At 41.9% G+C, this 19,217-nt stretch overlaps 1 protein-coding gene across 6 annotated transcripts in view; it reads left to right on the top strand.

The window, feature by feature from the left end:
- The window catches only part of STAU2 (staufen double-stranded RNA binding protein 2), a 423,958-nt gene that overhangs the window by 318,818 nt on the left and 85,923 nt on the right, over positions 1-19,217 (top strand). For 4 of the 6 annotated variants that reach the window (XM_045849457.1, XM_045849458.1, XM_045849462.1 and 1 more), the window contains 2 exons: positions 15,649-15,737; positions 16,830-17,932. In XM_045849457.1, coding sequence (XP_045705413.1) covers positions 15,649-15,737; positions 16,830-16,923 — 183 coding nt within the window. In that variant the 3' untranslated portion in view covers positions 16,924-17,932. Of the gene's footprint in view, positions 1-15,648; positions 15,738-16,829; positions 17,933-19,217 lie in introns of those variants that run through there. The other 2 variants (XR_006786958.1, XM_045849459.1) reach the window with 1 other exon arrangement.

Genomic DNA, 19,217 nt, shown 5'->3' with positions numbered 1-19,217 from the left:
ATGATGTTCTAAAGAAATCAGAGTACTAGGGTTTGTTGAGATGGTTCTTTAACTATAGATTTTTTAAATTACTTTTCATTGATTTTCTAAAAAATTACCAAATGAAATGTAATACATATTATTAGTGATGTGCCTTTTTTCCTATTGTAATGAGAAAAAGAAGATACAATTTACTTCTTGAATTTTATAGTGACTTTCATAGCTTAAAAATATTAGTACTTTCTAGGAAAAATTAAAGTTAATTTGGATAAAATTGCTTCCAAAGTTGCAATTGGCATAAAATAAGTTTACAGCATCTGAGAACACCCACATTGGAGATCTATCATGATTTTTAACTTTCTTCATTTAAAACCCATTTAGCATCTATGTAAGTAATCCAGCTGAATAATTAGTCTTTAAACATCAAATAAATGGTTACTTCCAGGTTTCAATAAATGGAGAAAATGACCTGTTCTCTAATTTCCATAGGAAACTTCTGAGAATTAATAAAACTATGTGTAGGAGGTGACTACATATTCTTGAAAATGGTCACTGGTTTTTAACTATTCATTCATTCTTCTAGTCATTCTACCAATAAGTATTTATTGAGCCTATATTATTCTGGGTGCTGAGTGTTTAGCTGTGAAAAAATGAGACAAACTTCTGCCCTCATAGAACTCACATTCTGATGGGCAAATAGACAATAAACTTGTAAATGGGTAAATATATAACAAACTTTTAGAGACAATAGCACTAAAACTTAGGTAGTGTGAGGAACTGTGAAAATGTCAGGATAGGATCAGCTTCTTTATGTCCAAGGGAGTGGCAACGGGTAACAACTGAGTGGTGATCTGGATGAAGTGAAGGCCAGCCACACGAGGAACTCGAGGAGAGCCCCAGGTCTGGGGAAAATCATATGAAAGTCCTTGAGATAGGAATGAACGCAGGGTCTACGAATGGCAGAGAGGTTCATGTGGCTGAGCTCCATGGGTTTGGGAGGGTGTGGTAGATGATGAGACTGGAGCTGTGAATGGGATGGGGTCACAGAAGGGCTTTGGGGCCCAAATCCAAAATTGAAGTTCTGTTCTAAGAGCCACTGGAGGGTTTTGAGTAGGATCGTGACCTGTGCTCATTTACATCTTGCATTCTTCTCCCTGGATATTTGGGGGAGTCTTTAGGTAGGCAGAAGTAGACCCAGGTTGAACAGCTTGAGGAGTTAAGAAGCTACAGCATGACTGTTGTGAGAGATGACAGTAACTTTGGCTTGGATGGTTGCAGACCTGGTGGTTAGTAGTAATGTTCTGGATGCATTTCAAAGAAGAACCAACAGAACCCAATGATTTGACATGGGAGGTGAGAGAGAAAAGTGAGTGAGGTTGATTCTTGGGAGTTTTGCCTGAGCAACTGATGGAATGAGAGGTTCATTTCTCAGGTGAGGATTGACTTAGGGAATGGTCATCACTAATTAGAATTTGGGCAGGTTTGAAATCCTTACTAGACACCTAAGTTGAGAAATCCACCAGGAAGTCAGTCACATGTGTGAACTGTAGGGCAAAAGGCTAGGCTGAAGATGGGAATTTGAGGCGATCATATTTATAAGGGATTTAAGCCATAGGTCTCAATGAAATCATCTAAGCAGAGATTATTGATAGAGAAGATAAGAGGTCCAACATAGACTGAAAATCCAGCACGAGGGAAAAGCCAGCAGCAGAGACAGAGAAGAGGTGCCCAGTGACATTAGAGGAAGAGGAAGAGTGCTGGCGGTCCCAGAAACCAAGACATCTAAGCTTGTGATATTAGGGAAAAATGTGAAGTTGCTGATTAACATTCCTTTATAGTTTCTGATTAGCTCAGTGAGTAGCTGGTCCCAATTTATCTGGGTTCCAGACTTGACATTGACTCTGAATTAACCTAGTTCCAAATCTTGGTCCCACCTTAAAGGTCCCCCTATAGAGATCAGTTATGCTTTCTTCAAGTCCAGCTGGAGTCACCAGTCACTTGCCTACCCAGACAAGTCCAGGGCCTTTGCCACCAGTTCTGCAGCTTCTCCATTCTCACCCCCTCCATTATCCCGAAGACCACAGCTCAGAGGAATAGTGCAGGAAGTTAGGGCCTGGATCAAAGAGGGAGGCCCGTATTCTCAGAGCCTGCATTCAGATTCTGGCTCTTGCAGGCACCATGCCTTGGTCTGCCTCATGCTGTTTCTTGAGCACTCAAATGGTACATCCTCTTTCTGACTGAGAGCTGGCACAATACACAATATGTTCTCAAACAATGTCATTTCACTCAATATCATTTCATTATAACGTTGATGAGATGCTGTAGGGACTTAACTCTAGTTTTTATCAATTAGCCTATGGTAAAATTGGTATTGTTATACATCATTTCACTTAAAGTCACAGCACCTATCGAGGATGTTAAGTGAAGACTTATTGTAGTAGTTAAGAATTCAGCTCTAGGTCCTGGCCAGATAGCTCAGTTAGAGTGTTGTTCTGGTATGCCAAAGTTGTGGGCTCAATCCCCAATCAAGGAATATGAAAGAATCAACCAATGAATGCATAAATAAGTGGAACAACAAATCAGTGCTCTCTCTCTCTCTTCCTTCTTCTCTTGTCTAAAAAAAACAACAAATAAAATAACATTAAAATAAAATAAAATAAAATAAAATGGCTTCAGCTCAAGAGCTAGACCATCTAGGTCCAAATTGCAGGTCTACCAAGAATAAGCCATGTGGTATTGCATAAATTATTTTATCTATGTCTCCATATCAACATTTTAGCTAGGGCTTGAGGGCAAGCAAACCTACTTGTGGCTACTATAATGATTAAATGAATTAGAAATGTAAACCTCCTTAGAACAAAATGAATGCCATCAGTACAAGATACTATATCATTTCATAGTGGAGCTTACTACTTGCCCAAGGTATTGTGGCTAGTAAGAGGGGGAGGCAGTCGGTCAATGGGCCTAGATTTGTGGAACTTCAGATCCCAGCTTCTAGCCACTGTGCTGCCCTGCCTTGGAGCAGGAAGAAGGAAGCTGGAGATTGTGCAGTGACATCAGTTGTTCAACAATTTCACGCAGGTGTGTATATAGTACATACCTCCAGGACACCTGTGTCAGATACATCCATCAGTTAGTCCTTGTAATAGATAGTTTTACTGATTCCGTCTTCTGAATGGAGAGGTTGAGAGACAACAGGGGTGGAAAATGGCCAAATGACCAATGGTGAAACTCAGGTCCAAAATCTTACTCCTTTCAGGAAAAACTCAGCTTTACCTGCAACCCATACTTATAACATGTTACAAATTCTAAATGTCACTTCTCCAACAATCCTTCTCATTCTGAAAATATGCTGGTGCTCTTTCCCTGTGAGGCCTGACTGGAGTGTCAGAGAGATGAGAGATAAGAATGCCTTCCCAGCTACCTGCCTGCCACCATCACCCCCCATATGACAGATGGCCCAGGCCACAGGCCTGCCTCTATCTTACCTCAGTGTCCAGCGTGCATTCCCTGGACACCAGGCTCCTTCCTGTTTTGAGACCTAATCCATTTGCCTTCTGCCCCTTGGGCTTGGCTCAGCCTTCCCCAGAACAAGGTGCCTCCTTTGCTACACAACAGCTTTAAAATTGCCCAGGACACTTACTGAGCCCCCAGTTCTCACTTACCCCCAGCTCTCCTGCCGAGAATACCCTCCTCTCACTGTTTGCCTCCCAGAAGAAGTGCTGCTTACTCTACATCTCACCCCAAACACTGCCTTTCCATGACTATTTTCTCCTTTCCTGGTGCTACTACGTGTGTTCCTCACAGCAACCATCCTGCTAATCTGGCATTGTCTGCATGATTTTCTCTAAACCTTAGACATGCCACAAATGGCAGGGACTGTGTGGGTTCGTCTCATTTTCCTAGTACCTGGATCTCATAAATGTTTGTGGACTAACTGATGGTACCCATTTGTGAATCAGATAGATCAGACACCTCCCTCTAGGGAAGAACCACAGGTTGTGACAAGTGTTATGAGGACAATGAACAAGGTAATGTGATCTGTTGGGGGGTGGCAGGGTATACTCTAGATGGGATGGTCAGGGTGGCCTCCTCAGAGCTGAGACCTGGGAACTGACATGAGAAGAGATGGGTGTAGGGAGCAGCCAGCATCAATGCACTAGGTAAGAAAGAGCTTGTCGTGGTGGAGGAACAGAGAGGAGCCCAGCACAGGGTGAAGGAGGAAAGTGAGGAGTGATGCCTAGGTCCCCAAGTAAAGGGCCAGGTCTGCAAAGATTTTATGTGATGAGTGACTAGATCTTAGTGTAACGCTTGCTTTCAGAGGGGGTGGGCAGCTCTTCTGTTCTTGCCCGAGGTGGCGGCAAGGAGCCACCAGCAGCATATGAAGGACCACCCCACACCTGGCCCCATTTCTTCTCAGGCCTCCAGGCTCCCCTTTCCTGAGCATCTTAGTCAGGCCCCATGTCTCCTTCTCAGGCCCAGAACCAATCTGGTCTTAGGAAAGAGCCTGGCATCCCATGTTTACACCTTGGTGTGATTTTCAGTTCCCTGTCAAAGGAATGGTGGTTTAAAATAACACAAAGGTACTATCTTACAGTTCTGTAATCAGAAGTCAGACTCAGTCTCCCTGGGCTAAAATCAAGATGCTGGAAGGGCTAAGTTCCTTTCTAGAGGCTGTGGGGGAGAATCTGTGTGTTCTCACCTCTTCCAGCTTCTATATGCTTCCTGCATCCCAGTAATGGCATCCCAAAGCCAGTAATGGCACAACCTGCTGACCCATCTTCCATTGTCCTGTCTCAATCTCTGACCAAGGCTGGGAGGGGTTCTCTAATTTTAGGGACTCCTAATTAGATTGGACTCATCATAATTGACCCATTGCAAGGTCCTTGATTTAATCCCACCTGCAAAGTCCCTTGTAAAGTCACATTCACAGATATGGTGATCAGGACTTGGACATCTTTGAGAGCTGTTATTCCACCTGCCATAGGACTCCTGGGTCTCAAAAGATCAATCAAATTTATTGCAGGAACTATTGGGATACAGATTTGAAAAGTGACTTTGAAAGATATCTTTGAGACTCTCAGGGAAAGTTTAACATGACTTGGGTATTAAGATGATAGAAAGAATTTATTATTGATTTTGGTAAGTGTGATTATGGTGTGTATCATTATTTGATATTTGGGAAGTGTGATTGTGGTGTGTATCATTATTTGATATTTGAATGTTACAGGAAAAACATGAAGATACATGAAACAAGATTGGCAAAAATACTGATAACTCTTGATCTGAGTGATAGGTGTGTGGGGTTCAGTACACTATTCTTTGTAGTTTTGTGAGTGTTTAGAACTTTTATTTTTAAAAGTGAATACATACACACATATCTAAATTAAGTGTCAGTAAGAAGCTAAGGAGACTTTGGGTCCAGAGGGTCTACTCCAGGTCTCACCCTGCTGCAGTATCCAGCCCCGAATGCCCTGCAGAGCCAGACTCCCCTCAGGTGCAAGAGGCTCCACTCTGGTCCTCTGTTTAAGGATTTGTCACCTCAAAGGCTTTAGCCAAAACCCTGTTGTGGTATCCTCCCAAGTGAGGTTTCCCAGGCACTTCCTATGTCTACCTCGAGCTGACTTGGGGAGGGCCAGTCTCAAATGTGACAGAAGCTAAAGTCCAAATGACTGACATTTTGAGAAGACGGTAACTCTCTCCTATATTCCTTGCAGGTAAACTGTGGGGCAGGAGAACCTTTCTCACCCAGGTACATACCACCCTGCACTGCTTTCCCAGGGTTGTTTATCCCATGGTATGTTGGCCACAGAGTGGTGGGAGCATAAGAGGAGGAGAGAGGACCTCGATGGAGAGAAGTTTTGGCATTGCTGCAGGGGGAAAGCAAGTGCAGACTGACGATGCAGAAAAGAGAGAGAAAACAGAAACAGGAAAAGTGTCCTCTAGCACTTGCCTGACTGGGGTTGCTTCAGAAGGAAGCTGATGTATAATCTGTCAAGGAATATTCCTTGAAGATGTTCTGTAAACATGTTGTGATGATTTCAAACAGGAAAATGGCTCCATCAGCCGAGGATTGACCAACTACTTGGGAGACAGGATGTAAATATGTCAAAGACGATTCACAGTTCAGGGAGGCAAATGGTAAGGGTTGTCAGAAATTCCTAGGTGGGAGCAGGATGGGAATCAGGGACATCCATCCTGGGAAGTTGAAAAGACTCAAATGTCTCCAGCAGACAGGAGGTAGACCAGGACAAGGCTTGTGAAATGTTGGTGTGTGGCCAGGGAGCTAGCTGATGACCCTGACACCTGCCAGGTGTCTGTAAAGCTGGTGACTGGCATTTTGCAGGCCACGTGCTGTAATGAAATCATGGTAAATTAGGTTGTGAGGTAGAATGGAGCCAGTTGATGGAGAGCCTTAAATGCTAGGCCAACGATATGGAGTTATTCTGAGACTGGGAATAATTAATGGCTTTTCATTAAGGAAGAGGCATAATAGGTTTCTCTTAGGAAGAGAGATGGGTGAACAATGTGCTAGAAAAAATAATAGAAATGCACACGAAACTGGACATAAATTAACATGGAGATAGAGAGTATAAAGAATATTGTGATTGGAATTGGGCTCAACAGAGAAAGATGTGGAATAAAGGCCTTCATGTATTAAACACCACTATGAGCCAGGCATTAACCCCACAAACAATCCAATGCAGTAAGTAGTGTAGTCTCCAATTCACAGGTGATAAGAAAGGTTCGGGGAGTTGCAGGAAGCTGCATAAAGACACACAGACAGTCTGCAGTACAGCTGGCATTATAATCTAGGCCTGACCGCACTCCAAATGCCATGCCCTTTCCCCTTCCTTGATCATATGACAGGGAAAGTGTTTTAGTTTCATCTTGCTGCTATAACACAACATTATGTATTATCTTAAAGTTCTGTAAGTCATAAGTCAGACAGGGAGGGGTCTCACTGGGCTAAAATCAAGGTGTCAGCTGTTCTTTAGGGAGGGAGGTGAACTGATCTTCTTGCGTTTCCCAGCTTCTAGAGGCCACCATGTTCCATGGTTGTGTTTCCCTTCCCCAGTCTTTAAAACAAACAACCATGCATTTCTTTGACCAATTTTTTCCGACCACATTTTTATGACCAAAGCCAGGAGAGGTTCTCTGATTTTAAAGTGTGATTACATTGAACCCTCTCAGATAATCCAGGATAATCTCTTCATCTTAGTGCTCATACCTCACTCCCATCTACAAGGTCACCGTTGCCACCTGAGGTAGCATGCTTTGATGCTGGGAATCAGTGCATGGATGCTCTGGGACAATATCTTGCCAAGCGAACAGTCATGCTTGCTTTGTAGCAATGCCATGTCGAAAATGCCATTACAAAGGGAACTTTTCATTGAATTAAAAGTCAGTAAATAGAGGGTGACACAGGAATTTTAAAAGGAGCGATGTTGGTAAACAGAAAGATCACGGTTGGAGGAAGACATGCCAACATGGAGGCCACTGCTCGAGTTTATTCTAAACATCCTGGAAGCATTTCTTGGCACAGTTGATCCAGCAGTGAATTCAGCTATTATTGTCAATGTGGACAGCTATGTGGATTATCCAACCTAAGAGCCTGACCAAGAAATAAAGATGATGGCTAAGTCTGTAGTTCAAGTGCCCAATTTTGTGTTAATTCCCCTCATTCTAGCATAAAAATTCCTGTTCTTTGCTTTAGCAGACTGCCTAAACCCTATGTGTCTGCCAATACCCCGCCCCCTGAATTTTCACAATGAGTAGCCGTCACCTGTGAAGGCTGGCAGCCTTTTGTTCCAACAGTGAGCCATTTCATAAAGCACCAATTTTATGGAAATTGCCTGAACCAATAGGATTATGGAAACATAAATTGAACTCGTGGGCTATAACAAAATTATTAGAAAGCTGACAGCAAGTGGTTTGGTTTCATTAAGGCTCAGTATAATCCTGTTTTCATTTTATTTTGAAAGTCTTATCATTGGAGTCTTCTGACATGTAAGAGACTGAGGATTCTATTATAATGCGATAAAACTTAAAATAGAGTTTTCTCTTTTTGGTTTCTCCTATTTTGTGTAGCGTTTTTTACAGACCATTCAAAACTAGAAAATGATAACTTAAAAACATTGAAATTCACATTCTTTGGGCAATAGGCATTTAGGCTTACTGAAGAGCCTTCTGGTTTTCCAGACCTGTGATAATTTAATATAGAGTTAGTCTCAAAGATTATTGGGATGAAAGGTAGGAAAGTGCTCAACTGGAAATGAAGACGTTTGTAATTTGAAGCCTATTCCTTTCTCATTGAAGGAGACTCATTTAATGGGCTGCATCTCTGACCACTGGTGTTTTCTGAAATGAATCTAGCACTTAGATCTGCTCCCATGAAGAGTTCTGCAGGTGCAAGCACTGTAGACAAAACAGAAATGACCCTTGGGCCCTCACTTAAGAATGAAGGCCACATCCATACATGTGTGGTCACCTTTGACTTTAATGGGAACAACTGTCTGCTTCTGGGATTCAGTCTATAAAATCAGTGGGAAAAGTGTGAAATGGAAAAATGGGAAATAAAAGTATGTGCTGGGTACAAGATTCAAAAATGCCAAAAGAGCTATGTCATGAGAGGATGAGTTTTAATCCAAATTTTGCTAATGAAGACCATTGTTGTCTCTCAAAGAATGACTTAACACTGCTACACTACCACTCCAAACCATTAACTCCTGAAGAAGGAAACAAGAAAAGTACATATGGGTCTCAACACAATTTGATAATTGATAAGAGGAAAGTTAGAAATTAAAGAAATAGCTGGAAAGACTCGCCTCCATTCTGTAAACACACACACACGTGCACACCAAGACCAACCAACAGGCATGGAAAGTATCTTACAGGCGTCATGTTTCTGGCACTGCTATAACTACGCACAAAACAAGTGACCCATGAGATGGTGGCAACATCCACTGTAGAACAGGCAGGACTTTACTAACAAAATGGCTATAAAATGTTTTGGGGACAGAAGTATTCTTGTGTATCTATGCAGACACCCTCTGCTGAGGGGACATGCACGTGCACATACATGTGTACAAGTGTCGAACTGGAAAAAACAGGAAGAAAAGGGGAAATACCATTCATTTCTTTAAAATATTTTTTTCTCCTTTCAAATGAAGCTACATGTGTTGCTTTGAATTTACCTTTAAAAAATCCCACAACATATAAATTGTCATAGACCTCAAGTTTATGTTTCCAGTTGGTAGATGTGGTAACACACAAGTGGATGCTGAGTGAGTTTGTTTTGATTTGGTAGGAAAACATTTTCTGACCGTGGAAATGAAATCATTAGTTGTCTTTTTGTGTATGGCCAAAGCCAAATGGAGAACTCTGGGTATGGGAAGTCATACACTTGGGTTTAAGATCATTCAGAGTGTTCCTCATTAAGGAATCCAGATTTACCTCCTTCCCACGACTCCCCAAGATTAGTTCATGCTGATTGCATAGCAAATTGTCCCTGCTGAAGGGGGAGCTGCAGACAGTATCTTGTTACCTACTTTCCCTCCAGTGATAGACGATGCAGAACTTGTTCCTTCATCAGGCTTTCAATATGTCTCCCCAAATGAGGGCTATTTGATTTTTCTCTCACAAAGTGCCCTTATTTAACATTAGGTAGCATATTTACAATATGTTTTGAACTTTTTTTAAGCACCTGGCTTCTAGCAAGTAATAATTTATTCGGTTCATGCAGTTTAAACACAGGGATTTTGTTGATTTTACTGTCCTCTGGACAGACTTGGAAGTACAGAGTGAAATATTTTGTGATCTGTTAAATTTTAGTGTTTATCCATAAAAGTCACTCTGTTGTACATTGTTCTTTGAAATGGTTGGTAAATGGGTCTTGCTAAATGAAAAGTGGCTATTTCAGGTGTTACTGCATAAGCCTATTGTGGGCATTTTGCTGTGGGAAAGAGAAGCAAAATTCCAGTTCATTCCATGGAGTTTTTTCGTCTGTAAGGTGTCTTTTCTGGAAAAGTAGTGGATGATGAATTGAGGCTGAGGGTGGGGCTGTGACAAGGCTGGGGAGGAAGCAGCTGGGCAAGCAGCCTGTTATATTACCTGTCTGTAAGAGGAGGCACCTGGTGGGCAGCCTCTGCCTGGCCTCACGTTCCTAAACACATTGAGCTTCTCACTCACTGTAAATCATAGCCAAACTCATTGTTCACTTTCTCTGTCCATTTCATGTTTGCAATCCCAGCGCTTCCTCTCACGGTGTACCCTGCATCCCACACCCCCAGCCAAACCCTGAAGTTTGTTTCTACCCGCCCCCCGCCCCCCAGCCGCAACCCCAGGACTGAGACAGATGAAAACTCTTTCTAGGCAATAGAAGGAGGAGGTAGGCAAATCAAGGGAGTGAGAGATTGGGTATTCTCAGAGGTTAAGAAATGGAGAATCATGTCCTTGGGTAATTCTAAGTGACAAAATAATTACTGTAACAATTTAGTTTTAGCTCAAACTGCAAGTGTTACCAAAGTGCTGAACTAAGCCTCAGAAGTCAACCCACGGTCTACGAGAAGGCTGGAGGCTGGAAAATGACTGTGTAATCCTGCAAATTACAAAAATTCCTTTTCTAGAAAGTGAAGGTAATTGTATGAGTTTACCTCAAGCAGCTATTGTGGGAAATAACTAATAGAATAAGTATTGGAAGAGATGTAGTAAGAGTGACTTTGTAATCATGGTACTGAAAGGAACTACTTTGAAACTGGGCAGGCTGAATGTGAGCAGTGTTTCAGTTTGGATGAAATAAAGCGATGTGATCAAGAATGTGGGCTGGGGTTCAAACCTCTGCTTGCCAGTGAATAGCTGTGTGACCTTGAGGAGGTTGCTGAATTCCTGATGGGTGGGCTAACTCACTTGGCTGGACTATGCTAACATCTGAGGTCACCAGGTAAAGTGCCCAGTCTCACGATTATGGCAGAGTGTGATACTCATGAAATGGTAGCTCTTACTGTTTACAGAGAAGATAAATTGTCTTCACTGCCTTTTATAAATTAACAAGAAGCCTTCTCATGTTTATAAGCAATTGTAGTCAGTTATCAATAAGATGTGGGTTGAATTATCTCATCAAATGGATAAAAGAATGTTATTTGGAAACCTTGAAGCATACCTGTGGAGGGAAACAGGCATTCAGGAATTCTGAAAATCCATCCATGGCATTGAGTGAAAGAGCACACCACCATTTTAGCCTGAAGGACATTCTTTGAGTGATGACAGGCATTTTGACAGTGCCCAGAGACCTACCTGACATGTTGATAAAATCATCCAGGAGGTTTTGCAAGATCTGAAATGTTGAACCTGCTACCTGAGACCTGGCCTTTATCTCATATGTGCATCTCTTTTTGGATGGAAGAGAGCAGGTGTCACCAGGTCTTGGACTCAGTGAAGCAAGGAATTTGGTTCCTGCTGTTCAGGCAACCCTGGGAACCAAATATTCCAAAAGCAACTTGTGAAGATGGGCCACAAATGGCCTATACATGATTTTAAGTTTTTTTTAAAAAATTGGTTTTGGTTGTCATTTTGGCCTTGTTGGGAATAGCTCAGGACCAAGAAGCCCTGGGCGCTCAAGGGTCTCGTTTAGCAATATTACACTGCACATTCAAATTTCCAGGCACTGAATAGCCTTCTGTGATAATCCATTTGGGAAGAAATTGATAAAAATCTGCATTCCTGCCAACAATTCACATATTAATGTGTCAGAACAAAATAGTTGTTTGTTTTTTCAAAGCTATGGAATATATAAAGAACTCTGTGAGCCCGCCCATGGTGCTGTGCTATCTGGAAAGTCCAGGCGTGGACTAGTCTTTGGAGCTCAATGTGAGTGGCCCAGCCACTCACTTCTCACATGTGGGTATGAGGTGAGACTTCAGAGCTGGGTTCATGTAACAAGCTTGCTCACAAGGTTGTCCACATCTACAGGACTTTTCTCAGCACAGTTTGCAGCCACCTCTGCATTTCAGGACCTCAAAGGACCTTATAAGTCAGCTAACTAAACCTAAATGAGTCAACTCTCTGAAAATTTCTTTTGGGGGGAGGGGAATTTTCCAAATCTAGGTCTTTTGAGGGGGGATTAATTTTTTTAAAGATTTTATTTATTTATTTTTAGAGAGGGAAGGGAGGAAGATAGAGAGAGAAAGAGAGAGAAACATCAATGTGCGGTTGCTGGGGATCATGGCCTGCAACCCAGGCATGTACCCTGACTGGGAATCAAACCTGTGACACTTTGGTTCGCAGCCCACGCTCAATCCACTGAGCTACGCCAGCCAGGGCTTAGAATTAATTTTTGAAGGAACAAACTTCACTCAAAGCCAAGTCGACTGAGTAAGGTAAATGATCAAGATGGACAAATTAAAAAGAAAGCAGGGCCATAAAATGACAGTATGCTTGGATGATCCACACAGTGATTCTGAGACATAATTCCAGAAGCTCCTGGAGAAACACACCCTGACTCTGCTGGTGTGACCACAGCTTCGGCGAGGGCAAAGAGACCAGCCTTTAAAATGTGTTTGCTCTTTGGCACAGAAATTCAGTTTCTAGGAACTTGTCATAAGGAAATTTTTGAGATGGTACACAAAGAGTTAACTGTTAGGAAGCTTGGTGCTGTGTTAATTATAGCTTAAAAATCGGAAGTGGCCTGAAGGTCCAACAGTAGGGATTGGTTAAATGTAGAAGGGCATGTGCAACCAGCGGGTGCTGGGCAGTCAGGGGAGATGATGCCACTGAAACGTTCCTCATGCTGTGGGAAACTGCTCCTGTCAACAGAAAAGGGCAGGTTATCCAACAGCAGGCAGGTGTGATCTGGGGGACAGTATGTCCATGTGGAGAGGGCGTAGAAAAGGATGTGGAAAGGCAGACAACAAGTGTGAATGGTGGGTGGGACTGTAAATATTTTTACTTTTTTTTGCTTGCCTACATATTATTATTTTTCTGTCATGAAAAACTATTTTTATAATGAAAAGATGAAAGGAAACATGAGAGGAAAAAGAGGTCCTAACATCCTTAAAGGGGAATCATAATGTACATGTACTAATTTGTTAGAGTTGCCATAACAAAGTACCACTAAAGTGTTGATGAGTGGCTTCCTGAACAGAAATTTACTGTCTCACAGACTAGAGGCTGAAAATCCAAGATCAAGTTGTCGGCAGGGTTGGCTCCTCCTGAGACTGAGAGTAGGAATGTGTTCCAGGCTTCTTTCCAGCTTCTGGTGGTTGCTGGCCATCTTTGGCATTTTGTGGCTTCTGCTGCATCACTCCAGCCTTCGCCTTCCTCTTCACACACTATTCTTGCTGTGTGTGTGTCTGTGTCCAATTTTCCCCTTTTTACAGGGACATCGGTCATACTGGATCAGGGCCAACCCTACCCTATGACTTCATCTTAATTGATTATACCTGCAGTGACTCTATTTCCCAATAAGACCACATTCTGAGATACTGGGGATTAGCACTTCAACACACAAATTGGGAGGAAGATACAGTTCAATCCCTAACAGTGCCCCAGTGAGAGAGCCACACTGCTCCTACCCAGCTGAGGTTAGTACCTACCTGCCACCACCACCTTTGCCAGCTACCATGTAGTCTGAGCGTGGACCAAGGTCAGGAGTGTGAGAGGGCTGGGCACTGAGATCCCTGGGGACTCCAGGTTCATAGAGAGAGATAGTGGTGAAAATAGAAATCCTGAGCATGGCCCCTCCCTGTCTCTGAGTACCCAGGCCAGCACTGCAGACCTGAGGGACATCTAAACTAGAGAGACCAGAACAGAGATCTGAAAGGATGAATAGTCTAAAGAAAAAGAAAAGGACATACTGTTACTTTGGGTTGAATATAGAGTTGTGATTTAAAAAATAGAAAGACCAAGAGAGAAGGGAGAAAAATATAATACTACACAAAAATATGCACACAGATATTTTATATCAGCTTTATTCATAATCACCAAAAACTTGGCAGCAACTAAGATGTCCCTCAATAGATAATGCATAAACAAACTGTGGTACATCCATATAATGAAATGGTATTCAGCGATTAAAAGAGATGAGGTATCAAGCCATGAAAAGACATGGAGGAACCTTAAATTCACATTGCTAAGTGAAAGAAGTCAATCTGAAAAGTCTACATACTGTATGATTCCAATTGTATGACATTCTGGAAAAGACAGCTGTAGAGACCGTTAAAAAAAATCAGTGGTTAAGGATCAGTGCTTAAGGGGGGCAGGGAGTATACGGAAGAGGGATGAACAGGTGGAACACCAGAACTTTTCAGGCCAGCGAAAGCATTCTGTGTGACATTGTAGTGGCGGACACATGACATTGCACATTTGTCAAAACCCATAGATTGTACAACACAAAGAGTGAGCCCTAATATCAACTGGGGGCTTTAGTTATTGCTAATATATCAGTATTGGCTCCTCACTTGTAACAAGTGCATTGTGCTAATGCAGGTTGTTAATAATAGGGGACACTGTGTTGGGGTGGTGGAAGGGTGTATACAAACTCTGTACTCCCTCCTCCATTTTTCTGTAGACCTAAAACTCCTCTCAAAAAAAAAAAAATAAAGTCTATTAACTTAAAAGCCAAAAAGTATATTATGAATAAAGAAATGAGAAAGAGATCATGCTCTTAGTCAGCTACCCAAAAGGGATCCTTTGCAGATAAAAGTCTGGGCAATTCCAAGAGTTAGCTCTTTTTCAAAGGCAGTTGAGAAGATATAGACGACCAAAGGGTGACCCAGCAGGATCTCCCAGGTTCAAACACCCCTGGCTGCTCACACCTATCTCAGATGCAGCAAAGCCCTTCTGATGGAGCTTGAAAGTGGTGGGGTGTGGGGGAGGGAAAAAGAAGAACCAAATTCTTATTTAAAGAAATAACAGTTTGGAACATGCACAGGAGTGTCAACAAGTTATGTAGATCTTATCAGCATTGCATTTTTGGTGCCTCCCAGCTATCCAACAAAGCTCCACCAGCCTGTCAACATCCTTCAGCGTCCCACGCATCTTGGGCATATGAACACCTTGGGAGGCTCCGCCATGGCCAGACCTGCCTCCCCAGGGCCCCAGGAGAAGGGAGAAGATTCAAGATACCATCACACCATCCATTCCATATGTCTTCATTTCACTGCTCACATTCTGTGACTTGGTTGGGGCCCACTGTCTATAAATTTAAACAATACCTTTATGCTAACTTTGGAAAGACTACCCAAGTTGGAAAAATCTGATGCTCTCACATCTAAAGGAGAAGAATGTGTAGTTTCAGTAAAGTAAGGAGAAATTAGGCAAAGTCATCATAATAATATGTTATGTTTATAGAGGTGTTTCTACAATACATTTTCAGATAAAACATTGTGATTTTTACAAAACTATTGATAAGGGATAAGGCATGAGACTTGTGGAGATTCCTTTTACCACCTTCCCCAGCACACACCAAAAAGAAAGCTCTCATAGTATATACATTGCTTGTGATACTCCAGGCTTTCAAATGTAATATTGCTAAGTGATGCAAAAAAAATATTTATTTAGACTAATGAAAATGATAGCCTTTACTAAATATGTCAGACTTCTTTTACCTGTTTACTACATTAAAGTCAGTGAATGGATCTTCTTGTTAGTTTGTGTTTGTTTTCATTGTAGGCAGCTTTAAGTGCCTTGAAACAATTTTCTGAGCAAGGACTGGATCCAATGGAAGGGGCAATGAATATTGAAAAAGGTTCTCTTGAAAAGTGAGTAATTCCTCTGTTGTATTCTTACATTTATAATTTTGTCACTGTATAAAAAATAAATATAGATCATAGTAAGGTAAAAACTCAAGATGCTAATATCTATATCTTATAAAATTATTCATAACACAATTAAATGTAAATAAATGAGAATGACTATATATAGTCATATTCATTTCCTACAGTATGACTGTGAAAGTTTTCATCTAATTGATCATTATTTCTGCATTTTAATGCCTTTGTTGGAAATATTTATGTGTTTTGTTGACTGAGGAGACTTGTAAAACTAACAAATTTTCGTGTTCACTTCACATTGTTGAGCATTTTCTGAATTAAAAATGTTGACTCACATTCCTGCTAAGTTGTAGGCACAGTAGAGAGAAAGACAAAAGAGTCGAGAGGCAACTCCTTCCCCTCGGCTGCATTTGGTTTTCACATTGTCATATGAAACATAAGCACAAGTTGCCACAGAAGTGTGGCTCCCAAGGGCTTCACAGGCAAAAATGTAGTTCTAATAAGTATTTCTAAAATCCAGCTTATAGCTTTTTTTAATGATATTGAACATAAGGTCTTATCTGAGACTGAATTTTAGGTTTCTCCAGAGACCAAATTTATAGTAAAGAAATTGAATGCAATTATATTTGCATGGTGGAATCCAAACTCTTTCAGAGCAGCAATAATAGCAGGTGAGATTTCAGAACACACACAGGAGGCAAGATTTTTAGAATGAAAAAATACATATATAACCCGGAACACAAAAAGCAGATATACTAACCCTACAGTTAAAGAAGCATATACCCCAAGCCAGCCTCTGGTCATTAATGTATAAAAGGTGAGAGTGCGGGAAGGAAACATTTGGTAAACAGACACGGCATTTTAAGTTGTCTATAGATTGACAACCATTTATAAGCTAATTTAATCAAAACCATTTCCACATGATCTCATCAGTAGACTATCTGAACATAAATATTGTTGTTTCACTTTAAAATGTCACTTTGGTGCTGACCTTTGAATCCTGTGTGCCATCTGCTAATAAACATGTCGAAGATGTGCAACCCTGGACCCTCAGCTCTTGTTAATGTATTAATCTTCCAGACAAGTCCAGCATCTGGGAGAGAAAGCGGACAATAACCAGACACACCCAGGCTCCGCCGCTCAGGACTGCAAGAAATCAAAGTCCGGCATCTAGCAGCTCCCAGAACCACGCTGCCACCGCATCCTTATAAACCTGTCAGCACGCATGAGGGTGTCTGTGTTCAAGGAAATGAATGACTAATACCATTATTTGAGTCTTATGTGAAGACAACACTATTCTAACACAGGAGATAATACACATAGTACTGTTTATTCAACTGGGGAAAAATAAAACTTGGCGCATTTCCTTTGGAACTTGAGATCAGATCATAACTCACTTGTCCAGAGGCAGCAGAAATCTGATCCTGCTACTGGAGCTTAAAATAACAGTTAATGAAAAGTGTTAGAAACAGAGGTAAAGCTTTTAAATGATCAGTAGAGAAATTTGGTTTGTTTCCGTTGTTACGATTGTTTCATTGTGGCACTTGTGTTCAGTTATATTCTCTCTCGTTTTAAATAATGCTTGATGATTCAAAAATTAACCAATGACGTGCTGTGGAATGTGATGGTTGTTGTCTTCATATAGAGTCACACAGTTTCTCTTTTTATGCAGATATTTGTAATCTTCATTCTATATAAACATGAATAACATTAAGGCACACTACTCAAAGATGTATGCAAACAAACATGGTTTAAATCAGGTCAGATATTTAATTAAAACTGTGAAATAATGTTAGGAACAACTAGTTTCAATATACTCCAGGAATTTAAAAAACAAATCACTTGTGCATTTTGAGCTCCGTAATACTCTTAGCCACCAAGGAGGCGTCTTGCCTCTACAAACCATTTCTCTGGGTTCCACATCCTGTGGCAGAAATCGCACTTACCCCCATTCATGTCTTGTAGCCACTCACTGTTTGCATCAAGAGTGTTTTTAATAACTGCCTCTGGACTTGGGACAGTGAGGAGGATCAACATAAATAGTGTCCCTGGGTGGGCAAGGGAGAGCCTGTTGGAGGAGCCGTCAAAGTCTTGCCAGCTTGTAGCCTGCCACGCTTGGGACCAGCATGTTGGAATCCGGCGTGTAGCAAATGCAGTAAAAATTTGGTCGGTTTCTGTGTGAAGTGTGGTTACTGTCGTTCTTTCATTCCCTTAAGAATCACCTCAGTGAAGCCCATCCCAAAGGCCACCACCCAGCCTAGTCATCCTGCTCAGCAGTGGCACTAGAGGACGTACATCCCTGTCACTAGCTGTCTGTATCTGCGAAACTGCAGAGCCACCTCCTGGGTGACGCAGAGCCGGGTTCCTGACCAGCTCACGTCATCTCATTGTTCAGGCTTTCTCCTTATTGATTTGCAGACATTGTGAAATGAGAAAACACTATACGGTCTAACTACTCGACCCAACATGACAATAGGAATATAATTATGTGAGATTTCACAAGCAAAACCACCACAAATCGATCTGGCTGACTCACACGCAACAGAAGATAAACAAACAGCAACATAAGGAAATAACTCCAGGGTTGTTTATAATGGTTCCCATGTGGGGAAGTCCACCAGTTTTGGGAGGGCTGGTGCCCTTGGAGGAAATAGGTTCGGTTACCTAAAGCTTGGGCCTTGTGGAAATAACAGCACGTTTGTGAAGCTGGGGTTCACAAAGCTAAGACAGGTTGAACAGTGCATCCTGCTGCCTAGCACAAGGGCTCAGAGGGCCCTAACTCATTCCCTTGTGGGACAGACCCTTTTTCTCCTAAGACTTCAGATGGGCTGAGAACAGGCCTGTAGACAGCACCACTCCAGGCAGGGTCATTAAAGTGGGTCTTCAGTTTACCAAAACAGTAAACAAAGACCACCTTCCACAGCCCAGAGTCCAGACAACACCAACATGGCCCAAACAGGGCTGTGAGAGAACAGTGAGTGCAGGGAATGAACAAAGCTAATCAGTTCTCACAAGTATCTGAAGCATTTAACTCTGAGCTAAGTGACTCGAGTCATCCTCCGAGCTGATGCATCCCTAACAGAGTGGGGGGTAGGGACAGCAGGGACTGTAAATTTGCAAAGGATCTTGAGTTTAGGGCCAAGATATTTATTCCAAATTCCATCCCATCTACCTGCCTCAAGACCCTAGGAAGCCTTCCCCTATTTCCCGGGAACAGCAACCCTTCTTTGAATCTTGGGTTCCCTTTGGGCTGAATTAGCAATGCAAATGACGGGTGGCCTGCCGTCCCTCCTGGGGACCTGCTGTGCCACTCTGTTCCAAAGCGCAATGTTATACATCATTAGAGGGGAAACCATTAAGTAGATTTATTGAAAGAATGTTTCTTCAGCACAGGGAGATCTTTTTGATGAAAAATGGAACTCATTATTCTTTAAAGGACACAGATTGACTTATCTCCTTTATCAATTA

This window comes from Phyllostomus hastatus, unplaced genomic scaffold, assembly GCF_019186645.2.
Source record: "Phyllostomus hastatus isolate PE091 unplaced genomic scaffold, TTU_PhHast_1.1 phas_contig_65, whole genome shotgun sequence".
In the NCBI taxonomy this organism is placed as follows: domain Eukaryota; kingdom Metazoa; phylum Chordata; class Mammalia; order Chiroptera; family Phyllostomidae; genus Phyllostomus; species Phyllostomus hastatus.
This window is presented reverse-complemented; position numbering and strand designations above follow the sequence as displayed.